This window comes from Pipistrellus hanaki, assembly GCF_964339955.1.
Source record: "Pipistrellus hanaki genome assembly, chromosome: 3".
In the NCBI taxonomy this organism is placed as follows: domain Eukaryota; kingdom Metazoa; phylum Chordata; class Mammalia; order Chiroptera; family Vespertilionidae; genus Pipistrellus; species Pipistrellus hanaki.
The window spans coordinates 33,579,643-33,600,891 of record NC_140505.1 but is presented as its reverse complement, the minus strand read 5'-3'; the positions used below and the strand labels follow the sequence as shown (position 1 = coordinate 33,600,891).

The 21,249-nt window shown below is 38.4% G+C and overlaps 1 protein-coding gene and 1 pseudogene across 5 annotated transcripts in view; one reads left to right on the top strand and one right to left on the bottom strand.

Annotated features, from left to right (window-relative positions):
* The first annotated feature begins 1,069 nt into the window (after positions 1-1,069).
* The window catches only part of METTL21C (methyltransferase 21C, AARS1 lysine), a 23,586-nt gene continuing 3,406 nt past the window's right edge, over positions 1,070-21,249 (top strand). Inside the window, exons 1-5 of one of the 4 annotated variants that reach the window (XM_084878831.1) lie at positions 1,070-1,322; positions 2,312-2,387; positions 16,204-16,370; positions 17,484-17,601; positions 20,905-21,249. The exon at positions 20,905-21,249 is cut by the window's right edge and continues 3,406 nt beyond it. In XM_084878831.1, coding sequence (XP_084734957.1) covers positions 2,366-2,387; positions 16,204-16,370; positions 17,484-17,601; positions 20,905-21,249 — 652 coding nt within the window. In that variant the 5' untranslated portion in view covers positions 1,070-1,322; positions 2,312-2,365. Of the gene's footprint in view, positions 1,323-2,311; positions 2,388-10,947; positions 11,101-13,125; positions 13,235-16,203; positions 16,371-17,483; positions 17,602-20,904 lie in introns of those variants that run through there. The other 3 variants (XM_084878833.1, XM_084878832.1, XM_084878834.1) reach the window with 3 other exon arrangements.
* On the bottom strand, positions 17,655-18,293 carry LOC311618551 (ferritin light chain-like; annotated as a pseudogene). Its single transcript has one exon. The product of its transcript is annotated as a ferritin light chain-like (transcript).

Here is a 21,249-nt window from a genome sequence, read left to right as displayed (position 1 = left end):
TGAGAGAATGCCTTCTGCCTAGAATTAACTGCCTATGAATAAGTTTAAATTGTTTAGGAATTTGCAGTTTCCAGAATGTTTTTCACCTATCACACTCATCCAACAAATATATATTGTGTGCCGTTTATAATCCTGTTTTATAAATGAGGAAGCTATGGAAACACTACATAAAGTGCCTAAAAAGCACAAGCTGATTATTGCCAGGAATTAAGATTGGGCTCCCAGACCACTAGTCCTGTCCTACATATTAACTTGACCTCAATTCAACTTTGTATGTATTATGGGATGTAAAGTATTTCTTAGGACCTGCATTCACACACTACTGAGTTTATTGAACTTTACAACATTGGTTTTGTTACTCTAACTTTTAAGGATATTTTTATTAAGAATAGAACTGCCATATGCTGAAATAAATCAGATGGAAGAGGACAAAAATGTATGATTTCACTCATCGAATATAAAACAAAAAGTAACAAATGAACTAACAAACTCATAGAGACAACATGATAGTGATTACCAGAGAAGAAGGGGTTGGGTGGGCAGAGTGAAGTGGGTAAAGGGGTCAAATATATGGTAACAGAAGGAAACTGCTTCAGGTAGTGAACATGCATAGAATGCACAGATGTTGAATTATAATTTACACCTGAAAATTATTAACCAGTTACTTTTATCCCAATAAGTTTAATTTTAGAAATACATTTTCAGTGAACAGGGGTATTTAATATGTACTCAAATGCTACTCTACACGCATATGTGCAGGTGAACAGGTGGACACACCCCTTAGCCTTCCTATTCTGAGTAGGAAGGAATCCTGGTAATTAGATTCCTGTGTCCAGAGCACAACAGCACACATTCAAAAACATTCTGGTTCTAAGAACGATGCTTGCCACCCAGACAGGTGACATGAAAATACGTAGCCTCGGTCTCTCAGAATGTCATAACTGAAGAGTCTTAAATAACTCTTGGTATCAAATTAAAAGATGGATCGCTTCGCCCAAATAATCTTCAGTCACTTGCAAGAGTGATTTATATTCGCCTACTTAACTTTAGCTGTATTCATGCGACACTCACATGGGATATTTCTACTGTACTTCAGGCCCCTTATTCATGGGCATTCCAGCCTCACTGCTATATAACCAGAGGCTCTGAGCTGCAGCTGTCAAAACCCTAATCCCTTCTGCAAGGACTCGAGGAATTGCTGCCAGTGTGTACAATAGCAAACTGCGTGCTCGCCTTCCAGGCACCATCAGAGGTCTCGTCAGCAAAACAAAAGTTGTGGATGATTCTTTTTAACCTTCCAGAAATTCAGCTAACTCGTTTAGGTAGGTCCAGATTTAACACTTAGTAAATGTTGACCTTCAGGCAGACACGTATAATAAAGAATGCTCTCTTTAAAGGGAGAGAAACCGGGAACAAGACGGGTGACCACTCTTGCTACTGTTTAGCCATGTAACCTCAGGCATGTAATTTAACCTTTTCTCCTCTCCCTTATTTGCAAACTATAGGGGAAATAATTTGTCTTCTAACTTAAGGTAAAGAAAATGTGATGGCTATGAAAAATGTTTTGGGATCCTTGGAAGAAAGGAGTGCTATATAAATTAATGATAGTATAGTTTTTATTATATGGCCCAAAATCGAGACTTAAGATCAAATCATTGCTTTCCAAAGTTGGAATAGCAGTTCGTTTAAGTTTATTCACAGGATAGGCTCTATTGAGAAGCATAAAATGCTTTAATGTCTTCAGTTTTAACTATGTTTGCTGAATTAGTATGGATTCTTTAAATCAGAAGCTACTCAAAAGACCATTAGGCAGGAGGGCCATTTGACATTGGATATGTGCTAATGACACATTGGTGGGAACAATGTGAACGTTGAATTTATTACTATGTAGGAAGCTTTATTTTAGATGAATACTATATGAAACCAATTTCATACTATATGAAACACTGAATGAAACCAATTTTCTCCCAATGCTTTAATTATCTCTTAAGATTGCTATGTAACTGGTCAATATAAAGATGATGACTTTCTTGTGACAGCTGAGTTAAGTCTCTGGTGAAGAATGTTTTATTTCTCCAGTTGCTTCTAAAATTTCTGACTCTGAAGCCTTTGTTTGAATTTTTTTATTTGTACTATTGATGGATAGCTTGTGTTTCCATGGTATTCCTTAAAGCATGATTTATTAATATATAATTTTAATATCATGTCTCTGCTATATTTGAAGTTAAGCTTTATTATGTAAACATAAAAGCACTCAACACATTTTGAATTAATTGCTACTATTTGACATTTTAATGTATTATTTGCCCAGTTTTCAAGCACGATCAGGAAAACAATATATGGTCATCTATTAGTTCATCGCTTAATGGATCCAAAAGCTCAAAAAGGTAAATTATTTTATGTTTCCTTATGTAATTTGACTAATTGGAAGATGATAAACAACTAACAGAATACAAAAATCTTATCTTTTCAGTGTTCATTATTATCTTAAATGGAGCTAGGACTTTTATCAATTACATATTATATCTTTGCTTGTTTTTGCTATCCGGTAAGTATCTCTAATAGTGTTCAGTGTTTTACGGCTGTACCTACAGTCCTGATATGTTAAAGGTAATTTTGAAGATAATTAAAAAAATATCTATTTTTTTTTAATCTGCAAAAATGGAATAATTCTTTTCCTAAGTGCTCTACACGTGATTGTGATCTTGAGTTACTTTATTTCAGATAAGAAGATTGTAAGGGAGATAGGAAGTCTTATGTAAAACTACATGTTTTTACTCATGCTTGGATGAAAGATGATTTTATACTATGAAAACATTTCTCACCTTTTTTTATGGTCCCTCTGATGTATTAGTTAAAGGCAAATACATACAGAATGTAATTAACCTCTTGGTGAAAGGAGAATTTAAGTTTGAATTCTGCTACCAGTGTAGTTATTTGAAATAACTCACCATTTTTATATCATCTTAAATACCATGGCTTTGCTGGATTATGCCATATAATTATCCCCATTATTTTGAGATAAAAAGTGAAGATATACACTCTTGCCATACACTAGAAGAATTATTACCATGTTTTTGTAGTATATATTTTATTATTTTGGCTTCTTTATCTCCTCTATCTATACACTGTGGATGTTTTCTAAAAGCTATAGTCCTATTTCCCCCTTTTTTTAGGCATACCAGGTGCCCTCTACCTAGGTGAGCATATTTCTAGGCCCTGAGAGGTGGGTGTATGCCCAGTGTTGATTAAACACTAATGTGGCTTAAACACTAATGGTTTTCCTGTAGTGGTTTTTGTAAACCAAAACATGTAAAGTTGTAATCACTTAGAGAATCCAGCCATTTAGGTGATTTGAAGGAAGAAGCAATTTCTATGCAGTTTATGAATACAATTACATCATTATCAACTATGCTTGGTATCATCTGTGTGTACCATAATTTGGCATATTACGAAGGAAACGAAAGAAGTTCAAGGTAAGGTTGAGACAGAATTAGTATTAAAATATTTCACAACATCTCATAATCATCTATACAGCCAATTAAAGCTTTAAAAACATGTGTGTTATTGGCGTAGAGTCAGAGGGCATTTTGTTGGAAAGACTTTCAGTAACCAGAGGAACACTCAGTTCTCATGCACTAAAGGATGTTGACTTCTCCTGTCTTTACTCTTTTATACTTAGTATCTTGTGCTTGGAAAGGATGGAACAAACCCATAGCCCAGTTCTTCTATTTCAACACTGGCCTGAGGTACCTAGAATTACAAAATGTCACTTAGTTACAATACACAGATTGAAGTTAGGGCTATGGTAGATGTTAAAATTTCCTCTTTCTTTGGTTTCTAATACTAGGTATAATCTAAACTGTTTAAAACCTCGATCCTCATTATTCCAGATATCTTATGTTGTCAACCTCTTGCAAAAGCCACTTCTCCAGCTGTCAGCACTTGTAGCAATGTGTTCTAACCAGTGGTGTGTACTCCTTAGGATCTACATTCTTGGAGTAGGTCCTCCCAACCCAAGGCTCAGTGATTCTTGTGCACAATAACACCTAAATTTGTACCCTCCTCCAAAGTGTTTGGTTGATATCCTATAAACTGCCTTGTGTCCGTTTGGCTCTTTCAAGAAAACAGATGGGAAAATGGGATTAAACATGCAAGAGATTTATTGGGGGAAATGTTTGTGGAGGACAAAGAAGGAACAAAAGTAACCAAGGAGGCTTTCAGACCCTGATGCAAGTCTGTGGAGAGGTGAGCGAGAAGAATAGATTGTGCAGGAAGAGCCTTAAGACTGCAACACAGTTCTGAGAAACTCTCTGGCAGGCCGAAGGGGAGCCCCTGAGCAAAAGTTGCTCATTAGAGGAGAGTCTTCTATGGAACAACAATGGGCTGGCTTTAGTAGGCAACCCTAGGGGTAAGAATGGCCTGTGAGGAGCCAAAGGGACAGCAGCTGGCCCTATTGCCTATTGGGCAGCCATCATCCCCACAGCAGATTCTCACTCTCCCTTCTTTTTCTGAAGAGAAAGGGAGGGAGGGAGAGAGAGAGACAGAGAGAGAGAGAGAGAGAGAGAGAGAGAGAGAGAGAGAGAGAGAGAGAGAGAGAGAGAGAGAGATTTCTTGTTTTAGTTATTGATGGATTCATTAGTTGATTCTTGTATGTGTCCTCACCAGGGAGCAAACATATAACCTTGGTGTATCAGGACGGTGCTCTTAGCTGCCCAGCCAGGGCATGAGCAGGTTCTCTTAATCTCAGTGGCACACCTCTGGCTGGCACTTCATGCCACATATTTTTAATATGCATTAAAAAATATTTTTTCTTCACCAATTTTTCTCTCCATTTATATTTTATTTTTTCCCCCTCTGAAATCCACCTATATTTTCTACCTCAGTTTATGGCAACACCATTTCCCTAGCTATCCAGAAACCTGGAATCATCCTAGTCCAATGGTTGGCAGCCCCCGGCTCGCGAGCCACATGCGGCTCTTTGGCCCCTTGAGTGTTTTAACACCACTTCTTCAAAATAGACTGGCCCAGGCAGAAAACCGACTTCTGCGCTTGGGCTACGAAGTTTCAATTGCACTGTATGTGCATGCTCACACATGGTACTTGTGGAAGAGCCACATTCAAGGGGCCAAAGAGCTGCATGTGGCTCGAGAGCCGCGATTTGCCTACCACTGTCCTAATCTAACTCCTTTCCTCACATCCTTCATCATTAAACTCCATTGATTTTTTACCTCATATTTTGTTTTCCTACCTTCACCACCTGTTGCAGCATCAGCCTTGATGCAGGTCAGTATTGTTTCTTCTCTTGATTATTATAACTGCCTTCTAACGGCTGACCCCACCCTGGGCTAGTGCCCTTTCTTTATTCTCTCCATTCCCCCCGCCATAGCCTGCATTATCTATTAAAAAATTTCAGTTCTTGCCACATTTTCCTTATGTTTAAAATTATTCACTGCATCATTAATTTTTTTTTTAGGATAAAATCAAGACTTAGCATGACATAAAGTGCTTTATCTCATGTTACTACCACAACTGACCTTACATTCTAGTTCTCAGAGTTTCCCAAATTGAAAAATTAATCATCCCTTTTTTTGCCAGAGGGATATTGTGCATGTCGTTTCCTGTGTGTGGCATGGATTGCCCTCTTAGTTGACTAACAAAGTCATACTTACCAAGGCTCTGGTCATTCTCTGAGACATAGAACTTTCTATTTTTGAGTTAGTCTCTATTGTAGCATTTATATGCTCCTCTGTCTTTGTATACATAGTGCTCAGGTACTCAATAAATCAGTGAATTAATGAATTAAGTATAACTGAGGCCCATTGACTGGACTTAAATTTTGCTCATTAGCGATGATCTTGTCTTTGTGGTTACCAGTCATTTTAGTCTTTTCACAACCAAGTATATTACTTATGATACCACCTGAAAATCTTTCACAAGGATTTACAGAAATCTTTAGTAGAGCTGGATTAATGGGTAATATGGCTTTTAGAAGCAATATTGCCTTAACACATGAAGAAGAAAGTTTATTTGAGTAATTATATTGCTATTTTTTAACATTGATTTCAGAGAGTGGAAGGGTGAGAGACAGAAACATCAATGATGAGAGAGAATCATTGATTGGCTGCCTCCTGTATGCCTTCTACTGGGGATTAAGCCCATAACCCCCGCATGTGACCCAACTGGGAATTGAACAATGGCCTCCTGGTTCATGGGTCAACACTCAATCACTGAGCCACACCAGCAGGGCAATTGTATTGCTATTTAAGAAACATATCAAACTATAGTTGGAAGCAATATGTTTAATATACCAGTTAGAGTACTATCACACATATAATTACTAAAGATTCATTCATCAACACATTTATGTGAATAAATATATGTTAAGTAAGACTAATAAATTTCCCATATATTGAATAAAAATAACTTAAATATAACAATCTGTCTCAGATGTCTTCAAAGTAAGGTTTAAATGTCAAGTTTGAATGTCAATTGTTGCCCTTAGGGGTGGTCTACTACCACTTTAAAAGCTCACAAATTCATACTTGGCTCCTAGACCTAATGCTGCTGCCTTAGTTCAGACTCTTTCCCATCTTTTGTCTAGATTAGGGGTGTCGAACTCAATCAGAGAAGGGGCCAAAATCTAAAGTCCAGCCTAAATCGCGGGCCGAATGGTTTACTGAACAGTCATAAACTGACAATGTCATAAACTGACAGCGGAGTGCAGTGATGACAGCGCGGTGCGGGCCACATTGCAAGGCCTGGCGGGCTGGATTTGGCCCGCGGGCCTTGTGTTTGACACATGTGGTCTAGATTATTGTATGTCTCCTAATGAGCTTCTAATTTAGCCTTCAGTTGCTGCTGCCAGAGGTAACTATTTGTTTTATTTTGTTTTTTTTTCTCATTTAAAAAAATTGCCCTTTATTTCTTTTTTTAAAAAATTATCTTATTGTTGAAAGTATTACAGATGTTCCCCTTTGAGTCCCTCCTCCCTACTCCCTCAACCTCCCCAGGCCTTCACAGCACTATTGTCTGTGTCCATGGGTTACGCATATATACATTTTAGAGGCCTAGTGCACGAATTTGTGCACCATTGGGGTCCCTGAGCCTGGCATGTGGGATCAGGTCGAAACCAATTCTCTGACATCCCCTGAGGGGTCCCGGGTTGCAAGAGGTTGCAGGTCAGGCTGAGGAACCTTACTGGTGCACAATTGGGGCCGGGGAGGGATGCAGGAGGTTGGCTAGCTGGAGGGGGACAGTAGGAGGGCATGTCCAGCCTATCTCGCTCAGTCCCAGCTGGAGCCCAGCAGCAAGCTAACCTATTGGTTGGAGCATCTGCTGATTAGTGCACAACATAGTGACTGGTCGACTGGTCAACTGTCTGCCCCCTGGTGGTCAGTGCATGTCATAGCGAGTGGTTGAGCGGCCTTAGCATATCATTAGCATATTATGCTTTGATTGGTTGAATAGCTGACTTGCCAATCGGATACTTAGCATATTAGGCTTTTTATTTTATACAGGATAAGTTCTTTGGTTAATCTTTCCCACACTTTTCCTCTGAGAACCCTCCAGCTGTTGCATGCTTCCATGTCTCTGGATCTATTTTGTTAGTTAATTTCTTGTTCTTTAGATTTCACATATAAGTGGGATCAGAGGTAAGTTTTTAAATATCAAATCTGATCATGTATTTTTTGTTTTAATGATTTTTATTGACTCCACCTCACCATGTAGAACAAAGATTCCCAGATATATGATGTCTTTCCAAGCCTGTGTCCAGCCGTGGTGGATGTTTCCTCTTTAACGACTTTCCTTCCTTCCTTTTCTGCCTGGCAGCCTTCCTCATTCCTCCAATTTAGCTCAAATGTCTCCTTGAGAATGCTTCTCTAATCTGACCAAGCAGTGATATTTACCATGGCAATTTGGAAATATTTCTTTTATTGCACTTATTATACTTCACTGGCATTTGTTTATTTGTCTCTTCCCACTATGATCCCAGCAGCAAACTTTGAGGCCAACTATTTTTCCCCTCAATTGCATCCTGAGGAGTCTCAGTAAAAAATGAATTTTTTTCTTCTTAAACATAGTATCATTTAATCCACTTGATTAAAGTTATAGCCTCTGTGCATTCTTGAAATTAAGTAGGCATGTAGACAAAAAAATACATTTGTGAATGCTCAGGAATTAGTTTCAACTTAAGGACTCAAGACCTTGACATTACCCAGGCATTCAGAATTCTATTCTTCAGGTTAGCTTGCAACCATTTACTAATCTGAAAATACCTTTAACATCTTTCTTCTTTTTAATCTCTAGATATTTCTTAAGAAGAATGACATTCAACTTTGAATAGAAGATTCAACCGAATGACAGTCTCTTTTATTTAGTTGAGGGTTTTTTACTCTAAAATATCTGACAGGTTTTCATGACAGCCCTCTAATGGAAGCTTAAATTCACTTGTCATAGCTATTAAGGATGTGTGTGTGTGTGTGTGTGTGTGTGTGTGTATGTGTGTGTATGTGTGTATTTTTGTGATGTGACCCTTCCATTTATTATTGTTGATACTGACCTTAAAAGTATAAAAAAGAATATAGATCAGCCTTTATTTTTGAAGCTTGCTGCAATTCAGCCTTGGAAGTCAAATCTCTGTAGGATTTTCCTCTTAAGAAAATCATCATCATAATGTGGCAAAATCTTGCTAATTTTCACTTCATAATTAATTCTCAGGAGAACAAGAGCACCTGGTAGATTTTGTTCATTATCAGCAAAGATTTTGTAGCAGGAAATGGTGATAAGATTTTTTTTTATATCAAAAAGCATTAAAATAGATAAGCTCAAGATAGCAACATAGTTGTAATACTATCTTGATTATGTTGTATTTACAATCTGTTTTAATATTTATGTTTCAATATTAAATTCATTAATAAAATAATACACTAAGGTTATAGTAGATAGCTTTTATCTAAAGGTACAGATATGAGTTTTCTGCTTTTCACAGAAGAAAGTCAAGATTCATCATTTTGTGTAACATTATCCAATTTTTGTTATTTGTCCTGGGGCCTGCGTGCTAAGTAACAAGGAGAGAATATGTGTGGAAAAATTATTATTCAGAATTGTATATTAAATTTCACTGCATGATAATGCTATTAATATTTTGAGATGATTCCTCTTCACATCTACTCATTTATTAATCATATCAAGATCCAATCCCATATTCAACAAATGACTACATATGCACTTTGAGAGACATGATTTTTGTGTATTACATTGGGAGCATAGATTTCTCCCTTTTACAGCAGGCTACTTTAGGGATATCCTTATAACAGTGCAGCGCTTTTATTAGATTCTGGTTCAGAGGTTCTTATCCTCAACCTTAAGATGGGTGCTATTGTTAAAACTTAATATCAAGCATGCCTTTTGGTTTAAATAAATAACTAATATTAAAATTATTACCTCAAAAATCTTAAATAGAAGTTAATGCTTAAAAACAGTAGTCGAAGTTTTAAGGTAGAAATAATTGTATGTGTGTCTATATTTTCTTTTAAAATCTCATATATCTAGACAAATTATGTTAAGCAGCCAAGTTTAGTATATTTTGGCTTCTTGATATAAATTATGCTAATTTTTATCTGTTACTTCTTGTGGAATGACTGTAGTATTCAAATAGCATTTATGTTGTATTTTACTTTTGTCTCATATTGAGCTTTTTGCCAATTAAATGTATATATCTTTCCCCTCCACAATAAAGAATACTATTTAATAAAGAGGGAATATGCAAATTGACCATCTCACCCATCACAAAGATGGCGGCACCCATAGCCACAAGATGGCGGTGCCCAGTTCTCTCAGCCTCACCCGAGTCCCCAGTCCTGGGGGATGGCAGCCATGCCGTTTGCCTGCCGCCAGAGTCCCCCAGTCTTTTCAGCCCACACGGGGGATGGCTGCTCTGTGTGCCTACCACCGGAGTCCCCCAATTCTTTGACAGAAAATGGGTTGCTTCAAAAGTTGGTTAAGCTTCTTAGGACGAAAAGCATTCAAAATCTTTGAAAAGGGAATTCCAATATTTATAAAAGCTTGGACTAGACAATTCAAGGTTATTTCCACTACAACTTTCTATGATTTTGTGATATCAACATTCTGAATTCACATACTACCAGATGTATTGTATGTAAGCAGATATTATTTAAAGGAATGGCCATTATTATTAAAACAACTCATAAAACCATACTGTTTGTATGTCAAGGACATTCTGTGTGATTTTTCCTAATGGCTGGACTTAATGTCCCTAAACCGGCAGCTGGATATCCCCTGAGGGGTCCCAGATTGGAGAAGGTGCAGGCCAGGCTGAGTGACACCAACCGCCCCCCTCCCCCCACCCTATGCATGAATTTCATGCACTGGGCCTCTAGTATTGGTATAAAACATTGTCAATTTAATTTTATTCAACATGATAATGTTTTCTATATTATATGTGGTCATTATAGGCATAGAACTACTTTTGAATTACCATATCTAGTAGGTAGAATTGTGCTCTTTTGGAATGGATATGCAATTAATAGTAGTTATTGTTGTTTAATGAAATTTCTTTGAAGGTCCTTTATTTTGGGGTATAAGTAATTTTCATTTATAATGTACTCACATATATATTTCAAGTCTCATTTCCTTATAAAAATAAAGATGTGATCATTCTTAAAAAGAAATAACTATTTAGGAAGAAAGTAAAAAAAAAAAAAAAGGAATTATTTATTCTTATATTGTAGTTTTTAAAACAAAAACACTAATCTGGTCAACTAACCTTTAAAAGAAAGTGCAAAGTCAGAGATGTCACTTCGTTCCAGTAAATATTCACTGGCAAAGTTTTTTTTTTTTATATCAAAGATTGGAACTTTAGGAGACGCTCCTGGGATTTAGTGTACTCAAAAATCTATTAAACCCTGATACCTTAGGTGACTTGTCAAAGAAGTGCTGCATTTACAAGGAGTTTGCAAGGAGGCCCACGAGGGTATATTCAGCTAAAGGTCAAGGAAGCAATTAATGTTCTCTGCTTTTCCCTGAAGAACTTCCACAGCAAACATTGCACCCCCGCCCCCACCGCATCTTAGCAAGGCAAGTGAATGTAGTGAAAGTTAAAGTTCAAACAAAACATATTACTAATATTAGTTGGATCTTATAGCCCTTCCTGAATGTGAACGTGAATGTGAAATATATTAGAAGAGAGGCTCTTGCTAAGGAATATCAATTTTTCATCTGTTTTCTCTGCTCTCTGCCAAGAGTCCATCGATGTTTGTGGTCCTGGGAGAGTGGGATGGTTGATTGGGCCCTTCCTGTGGTGTGTAGTGAAGTTGGAATTCTTTTGGGGAATATTTGATTTGGTATGAACTCTATTAAGGGACTACATAATTTAGGTCAGGAAATCATCTATGTATTTCACAGGTTGACATGGTGTTCTTTATTCTGTGTTTCATTGTGCTTTCTTTTCTCCTCAGTTGCCATATAACATTGCATTGTCCATTTGTGTGTCTCTCTCTGCACATCTGTCAGGTTCACCAGCACAAGGACTGTATCCTTGAATTTTTTCATTCTCAGTGATTAGACAGTGTGTAGGGTTTAGTAAGTACTCAGAGAATACTTGTTGAATGAATAAATGAGTGCATATCTTAGCCTGTCATTCAAAACACTTCTCTCCAGCCTACTGAGGAATCTTACTTCTCATCCCTTCACTTCCCTTCCAAAGTCTGACATCTCTCTCTCTCTCTCTCCACTCCTGGCTTCCTTTTGTCTACTTTTATTTACTTTCTCTCCTCCATTTCCTTAGCACATTGTATCCCTATGATAGCACGTCTCCACATGATATCATGTAGTTCTTTTATGGAGTCATAGAAATTCAGTTGTACAGCGGCCTAGTCCAACTAGATTAAACATCAACCTGGAGTATCCCTATCTAGAAAGAATAGTCTTCTAGTTTCTGTTCGATATCTTCTGGGGACTAGTTACTTACTACCTTTTGAGGTGAGCCCTTTTATTTTAGAAAAGGTGTGATTGTTAGAAAAATGTTAAAAATTTGCTTTATTTTAATTATTTTCCTTGGGTTCATATTCTGCTCTCTGGGAACAACACACACACACACACACACACACACACACACACACACACACGAATCTCTTATTTGCTGCACCTTTAAATTTGTTCCCTTGATTGTTTCTTCTTTCTGATAAAAATGCTGATCTTCTGAAACTGCCTTCATGGGGCTGAGGATCAACAGTCCTCACCTTCCAGTTGCTGCAGTTTCTCAGTGGTTCTCTAAACTGGGGCTTTACAAACTGAATATGGGGCTACAAATATGACCTGACCACTTTAAAATAGAACAGAGTTCTATACTTCTCTCGTTTTAAAATTATATTGTTAATAAGGTCTGGGTTTATTAGCTTTTTGATAGTTGTATTTTACTTTTGTCTCATATTGAGCTTTTGGCCAATTAAATGTATATATCTTTTCCCCTCCACAAATAAGTCATCCTGAATGTGAACTTTATATTTGTCTTTATCAAATTTCATATGAAGTCCAATTCACTGCTATAGCCCATCAAGATATTTTGTTTCACATTCAGTTTTCTACTATAATTCCCCATTACACATATCATTCGAATATTTGATCACACTTTTACAAGTCAAACCAGTAACAAAAATGCCAATCAGAACAAAGCTGCAAACACCCATTTATTAGAAAGGTCTGTCCAGTGGAAACCAAAGCCAAGTACTTAAGGGGTATTGTGGAAAAAAACCAAACTTATATCCAATTCTTCACAGAGACAGCATGAGGTACCTCATGTATTAGTGAAGTTCAGACAGTTGTGTGTATGCATCTCTACTTTTCCAGAGGGTAGAACCATGTCTGTCTGGCTAACAGCTGTCTTCCATCATCTAGCTCAGTGCCTGGCACATAGCAGGCCTTTAATACATATGTTTTGTTGAAAGAGTAAATGGAACAACAAAGGAATAAATGTTCTAGCTTAAGATTTTGTTTGTTTTTTTGTTTCCTTTTGTGGCTTAAGTTTTTAAAATGAATCTTTTGTACCTATCTGTCTCTATTTTTAAAGAATTACAACCTTTTTCATTTTCTTGATTTCCTTAGACTTTATTTTCCACCTTCTCTTCTGAAGAGAATTAAGCCTGGATGCATTAGTGTTGAGGTTGGGGAAGTGGCAAAGGACAAAGACAAGACTTGAAGAATTAGGTATTGTGTAAGAAAGAAATAGTTTCTCTATTAATTCAACTCTTATATTAGACTAGAGGCCTGGTGCACAAAATTTGTGCATGGTTAGGGTCCCTAGGCCTGGCCAGCAATAGGGCTGATCTGGGCCCCTGCTGGCTCCTGCCTTGGTTGGCCTGGTGCCACCTGCTCACCAGCCCCACACCTCGCTGCTGCCACCAGTTGCCTCCCTCTGTGGTGTGACTGGTGGGGCAATCCGGGGGCCCCCACTGGCACACACCTTGGCTGGCCTGGGGCCTGCAAGCTTGGGGCAACTCCTGCATAGAGCATCTGCCCACTGGTGGTCAGTGCACATCATAGAGACTGGTTGTTCTGCTAGTCATTCTGTCATTCAGTTGATTTGCATATTAGGCTTTTATTATATAGGAGAGGTTAAACCTAAGACATACTTCCTTTATGAAGCCATCCCTGAGTAACCTCCACCACAGTGATTTCCCCTTTTTTATTTAACTGTAGAATCCACCCCCAAGCATTATTGTAATATAATTGTATATATTTAAGATGTATAACTTGTTTTACACATTGTGAAATGAGTACCATAATCAAGCTAGCATATCATCACCTCACATGGTTAACATTTTCTTTTGTGGGTGTGTGGTGAGAATACTAAAGATCTACTCTCAGTAAACATTATTATTAACTATAGTTACCATGCTGTATATTAGTTCTCCAGAACTTATTCATCTTGTATAACCAAAATTTTGTATCCTTTGATCAGCATCTCCCCATTTCTCTCACTTCCCAGTCCCTGCCCATTCTACTCTCTGCTTCTATGAACAACTATGGAATTTTCAGTTGTACAATTCAATATCAAAATATTTTTATTACATGCTGATCTTATTTTATCATTTAGTTTTATAACCAAAATATCATAAAAGCTATAACAACAACAATCCTAACTAATAAAAGAGTAATATGCAAATTAACCATCACTCTGCTACACCCACAAGCCATGTCCACCAGCCACGCCCACCAGTCCATCAGAGCGAGTATGCAAATAAATCCAACTAACAGAGAGCAGGAGGGAGGCTTGGGTTTCCCAGGCAACAGAGAAAGCCAAGCTTTCCGCCTGCCCTTGCCAGCCTAGGCCTTCACTCAAGGCTACAAAGTTTCAACTATAGAAGATAAACAAAACCAAACAGAAATGGCTGCCAGCCACAGAGTGAGCAGGAGGCTTGGCTCTGCTCCAGGCTACTAAGTTTCAATTGTGGAAGGTAAATAAATTTCAGATACCAGGGCCTCTGCTTGAGTCTCCAGGGTGTGTAGCTGGCCTGCAAACCCCCACAGGCACCCTCGCTCAGGCTGCCCCACACCCCAAGGGAACCGCCAACCTGATCTGGGACACCTTCAGGGCAAACCAGCTGGCCCCCATCCGTGTACCAGGCCTCTATCCTATCTAATAAAAGAGTAATATGCAGATTGACCATCACTCCAACACACAATAGCTGCCCCCATGTGGTCAAAGATGGCTGCCCCCATGTGGACCCAAGATGGCCACCACAAGATGGCCATCAGGGGAGGGCAGTTGGGAGGCACCAGGCCTGCAAGGGAGGGAAGATGAGAGTGAGCAATTGGAGGTGATCAACCCAGCAGGGAGGGCAGTTAGGGGTGACCAGGCCAGCAGAAGAGGGAAGTTGGGGGCAAACAGGCTGGCAGGGGAGCAGTTAGACATCAATCAGACTAGCATGGGAATGGTTAGGGGTGATCAGGCTGACAGACAGAAGCGGTTAGGGGCAATCAGGAAGGCAGGCAGGCGAGCATTTGGGAGCCAGCAGTCCTGGATTGTGAGAGGGATGTCTCACTGCCGGTTTATGGGCAGTCGGACATCCCTTGAGGGGTCCCAGATTGGAGAGGGTGCAGGCTGAGAGACAATTCCCCCCCCCCCACCCGTGCACATATTTCATGCACCGGGCCTCTAGTAATAACAATAATATGTTGAGCCCCATGTAATTGTAGACAAGGTGTTAAGTGCTTTGCATGCATTATCTTATTTCCAATCTCCCAACACTTATTGATGTATGTTTTTCTATATTTCCCATTTTACAAATAAGAAATTGGAGGCTTAGTGAGAAATGTATATCTTGGTCCATAAATAGTTTGTAAATTCTTTGGGACTATGAAGTTCTTTTTAAATTACATCTTTTTGGTAGTTTAGTTTGGAGCAACCAAAAACGGAGCTCCTTTTTGGCTCCTTTATTTACAGGTTGTGTGAGTCTCGAGTCCTAGATTTTTTTTTATCAGTAAAAGTGCATATAATAATGCATATTTTACAAGATTTGTTGCAAAAATTACATGACATATAATATACAATGTATTTAACAAGGGCTGACATGTGAAGAAAGTGCTTGGTAATTGTCAGTTAATGTTGCTTATTAACTTTATGTAATGTTGTTGATGCTATAGTACCATGAGATATGGCCCTCCCCAAAGTAACATAAACATAATAATAAAATAATACGAGACTATATTGTTGGGTGGTGTTAAATATTTTTTAAAAAATCTGAATAAAGGCAAGTCATAAAGGATATGCATTACTGAAATAACTGAAGCTGCATTATACAGCCAATGTGAATAGTGGGTTCTTATATTCCATCAACATATTTCTTTTGTCCTAGTTGAACATATTGAGTTGCCTTAAAATATATTGTTTTTTTTAAAACTATATTAACATTTGTTTCACATAACATTGCAGAAATAGACAGTGGTGATTTAAACTTCAGTGAAATCAGAAAGATGTTGTCATCCTGATGTAAGGAATGTTAGCTTAACATCTTGAGTCATTTTCAAATAGTTTACCTTATTAGTACATTGCACCTAAAATCAGTGAATATTCAAAAGTAACTTAGAATAACTAGAAACATTGCATTTCCATCAGGTTTTTCTTTTTTTCATTATTTTACTAACACAACCGTAACAATTGCCTTTTTCTTTTACTTACAGGAGACCGAGAAGACAATGATGACAAGAAAGTGGTTGCAGAGATCATGGCAAGGTGTTTTTTTCCAGCTCTAGTAACAACCATCCCCTGGGAAGGATTTCATTTTGTTGGCCATGAGATTCGAATTACTGAAGCCATGGATTGTTATGGTGCTGTTGTTTGGCCATCGGTATAATTTCATACAAAATTTGTTACATTTCAATTATTTTCAGTCAGTTTTGTTCATTACTGTGTACTATTTGTAAAAAGAAAATAGGTTCCATAGTTCTAATTTTTTACCTCAAACAACAGTAAAATTTAGAAATCATGAAATTGGGAAAATGCTTCCACCAATTAATTCTACTTCTGACATTTATAAGATTAATAAAATGTTGCTTGCACCTTGAGAATTTGGTGACCCTAAGGCTTTAGAATTATGAACATTATATTTCTCATTTAACTGGCACATTTGAGTTAAACAATTATAATGAAATGTTTTTCAATGTCAAATGGAGAAGAGTCTAAAATATTCTCCTTTACTAATTGTCCTATGAAAGGTTCAGACTCCTCATTGCTATCTGCTCCAATCTCACACAATGCTTTGAAATGATTATTATTAGGACCTAGAGGCCCAGTGCACAAATTTGTGCACATTGAAAGGAAATTAATTAGAAGGTGGCCAGTGGACTGGGACTGGGCGAGATAGGTTGGACATGCCCTGGAGCCAACCTTCCATAGTCCCTCCTTGGCAGGCTGCACCTGGGGCAGAACCACGGCTTGAAGGGCATCTACAGAGTGAGCAAGGTCCCTCCGGCAGGTGGGGATCCCTCAGCTAGGCCTGAGGGGATCAGGCAGAAACCAGCAGTCCGACATCCCCTGAGGGGTCCTGGAGTGCAAGAGAGGACTCTACAAAGTTGCTGTTGCTCAGCAGCTCCTGTGTTGAGCATCTGCCCCCTGGTGGTCAGTGATTATCATAGTTACCAGCCAGTCAACTGGTTGGCCCATCACTTAGACTTTTATAGATATAGATTACTTTCTTTAAAGATAATTAACCTAAGCAACTGAACTCCATATTTTTAGTTGTCTCTTTTCTCTTCAACAATCCCCAAAAATTCTTTCTAGGCTAAATGTTGAGTCCTTGGAGGATGTACTTCTGTTGATAATTTTCTGTAGTTCTATGTATACACACAAACATACACACATAAATATCAAAGTATTAGTGAGCTATTTATTTAATAGGGTTTAATTATACATCTATTCTTACTGGTCAAGTACTATTTCTTTTTCTTTTTTACTTTCATAGGCCCTTGTTCTATGCTATTTTCTGGAGACAAATGTAAAGCAGTATAATATGGTTGACAAAAATGTGATTGAAATTGGAGCAGGAACAGGGCTTATCTCCATTGTGGCAAGTTTACTAGGTAAGTAGGTATTTATTATTATGTATTTATTTGCTGCAAAAAGCTTTATTGTTTCATTTGGCCTGATGCATGGGAGAGGGCTTCAGGGTGGTCAAAGGAATGGATAGTAATTTCAGGGAGAGGCTCAGGTAAAAGTCAGACACCAGGGAAATGCAGAGAGGCCCCTCAAAGGCCCCTGGGTCCAAAGGCTCCCATTCTTGTTTGAGGGTGATCCTTTCGAAGAGATACTCGCCCAGCCCAGCCTGGGGGCGGGCCAGCCTGTAGTTGTTAGTCAGGTGTCGCCCATCTTCTTGATGAATTTCACCTCCTTATCCAGGAAGAGGTTCTCCAGGAAGTCACAGAGCTGAGGGTCTGCACAGGTAGAAGCCAAGGCAAACAGCTCCAAAAGGGCCTGGTTCAGGTTCCTCTCCAAGGTCAGGGTGGCCTCCATGGCATCCTGAGTTTTGCCCACTCATCTCGGGAGGCTTCAGCACTTCCTGGAAGAGAATGCGGCTGCCACGCTTGTTTTGCAACTTTTAGAGATGCTCAGCACCCCTGCGCTTCTTCACTGCCAACTCGAGCCCTCTGCCTCCAGAGCCACATCTTCCAGGTCGAAATAGAAGCCCAGGGAGAGGTAGGTGTAGGAGGCCCGCAGATGCAGGTTGGCCAGGCGGTTGACTTGCAGCCTCCACCTCGGTGGAATAAGTCTGACAAATTTGTCAGCTTACAGTTGTTCAGCAATAAAGAGTAAAGGTAGGATAAAAAAACAAACAAAACTGGTGTGTTGGCTGGTCCTGGAGGTGGTTCTGAGGGTGGTGACTGGATAAGATGCAGGAGAGTGGTCAGAGGGTGGAGTGGTCAGAGGCTGGAGAATCCCTGGTTCTGTTCCGTCCAAACACTGTTGAAGCAAGAAGCAGATCTGGGACCGCTGAGGGCACTGCCTAGGTGTTTTTGATGGTGTTTGAAGAACTTAATGATCAAATATCATTATCTGCTTTAACTATCCAATGTACTATGATCTTGGTCAATTTTTAATTCCGTAATTGTTTGAATGAACTTCATCAAGAAGCTATAAATTTTAAAGTCACCTTACTGGTTTCTTTTAGATTTTTCTGTGAAGTTGTATTAATTCTTCTCAGGGAGTGCTAAGTCACAAATGTATTCTAATTTTGAGGTGTACTTAAGCATCCTGGCTGGCTGATAGAGGAGATGCGTGAAATACTAAGTACAGGCAAAATCTACTGCTGCTGACTCTCATATTCTTTATCTAAATTTTAGCCCATTTTAACATTTCCATATAGCCATATATTTCTTTTGGGTTTTGAAGTCCTATGCTTTTATGAAAAAGCCCCTATTAGAATAGAAAAGGAATATTAGAAATTATGTGTGCTTTTAATTTTATGCATTTGCCCGTGGCTTTATTTTCGCAGTTCAGTTTTATTCTTCTTTTGCAACCTCTTGTTTTTCTCACCAGAATCTTATTTTCCGGCTAAATGTGTGAGGGTCTCTGCATGCCTCAGCTTGCTCTAGTTAAATCTTTTTGTTGTTGTTGTTATAGATTATCTTGATTTAGCTGCCTTTTCTGGTGTGTGCTACCCAAATCTTGATTTCCTTCATCTTTAGAAGTGCACACCTACCACTCTAAAATCTTGAAAAGAATTCGAGATTTAGCAATTTATAATGTTCTAAAATTTGGGAAAATATAGGACCCTTGAAGTCCTCCTCAAATATATATATATAGTTTATCCTGATACTCCTTTTCAAAGTCATCATTCCATTTTGTGTGAATAGAGACTAAAGCACTATTAAAGGCTTCCCTATCTAGGAGCAGAATTTGTGTTAGGGAAGTAATTTGTTTCATTAAAAAGAATTATCCTTTCAGTATGCTTGTCTATCTGGACAAAAATATCAAAAGATTGAAGCTTTGCCCTAACAAGTTTGGCTCAGTGGATAGAGTGTCGGCCTGCGGACTGAAGGGTCCCAAGTTTGATTCAGGTCAAGGGCATGTATCTTGGTTGCGGGCACTTCCCCAGTAGGGGGTGTGCAGGAGGCAGCTGATGGATGATTCTCTCTCATCGATGTTTCTCTCTATGCCTCTCTCTTCCTCTCTGTAAAAAAAAGAAAAAAAGAAAAAGAAAAAATCAATAAAAAAATCAATAAAAAACCTTCAATCAATTAAAAAAAAGATCAAAAGATCGAAGCTTTCTTTAGTCAGTAATACAAAAAATGGTGGTGTTCACTTTTCTAGACATAATGATATTAATAGTCAGATATTTACACTCACTATAAGTAAGGGTGTATTCCTTTTCTTGGGCTTTAAAAAACACTTGTAGAAAATGATAGAGCCACCCACATTAGAGTTGAATATTCATAGTTCTGCAATTCTACCTATGATGTGCATATTTCCCTCCCATTTTAATATTTCCCACAAAATACAGTTAGTGGCCAGAGGAACTTGCCACTGGGACTAAGAAATGGGTTCTAAGCTGGTCTGGGCTGAACAAGACTTCTCTTCCAGTTCTGCTTTCCCACTGCTTCCTGAGTCTGTTCTTATTGGAGGACGTGGACTTGACCAATCTGGATTTATTTACACATTATTTTAAGGGCCAATTTTATTTGGTTATTGGACCTTCCATTTCTCTCCTGCAAATGTCCACCACTATTCACTTTTAACTAGGAAATGGTTTATGTTTTCTTCATCTGAGCATTCTGTTCTGCATCTGGATTTTTGGCTGTATGAACACTATATGCAGCTTGACTTAAAATTAGGTCAAACTGAAAACTTGGGCATAAACATCAATGTGATGATACTGTCAATGTAATGCCATTGAAAAGTCTTTCCTCCCCCCATTTCTCATATTTTAGTATTTTTCTATTCAATGATAGGATGCCCAATTTTGTATACACTTGTTCAGTATCACAGCACTGGGGCTCCAATTCTTTTAGGGAAGAAACTGGCCATCTTTTAACAATGACTTTTGATTGTTCTAGTGAGGATATCAAATATTTTAAATTTACTTTTCTCTTGATTATTTTTTCCTAGCATTTAGTAGATAAATAGAAAATAACAGCAGCAGCAACAAAACAAAGAAAAAATTGGAACAGAAAAACAGTGCAAAAGTACATGGGAATCGAATATTTTTAAGGGGAGGCATAAAACTGCCTTAGCATCCTTTTTGAAAGGGATTTCTCCGCTGTGTGTACCAACCAGTTTTTTCCTTGGGACTAGCAGTTGTGCAGAATTGCAATATGCATGTTGGCTTGAAACTGGGTTGTTTACTTTATCCCATGAGGGTTACTTTTCTACTGCCCTTTGCTTCACAGGTGCACATGTGACTGCCACAGATTTACCTGAATTACTTGGAAACCTGCAATATAATATATCCCGAAACACCAAAATGAAATGTAAGCATTTGCCTCAGGTTAAAGAACTCTCCTGGGGCATAGCTTTAGACAAGAACTTCCCCAGGTCTTCCAACAATTTTGATTATATCTTGGCGGCTGATGTTGTCTACGCTCATCCTTTTCTGGAAGAACTCCTCATTACCTTTGACCATCTGTGCAAAGAAGCTACCGTCATCCTCTGGGTCATGAAATTTAGGTTAGAGAAAGAAAATAAATTTATAGATAGATTTAAGGAGTTGTTTGACGTGGAGGAGATTTCTAGTT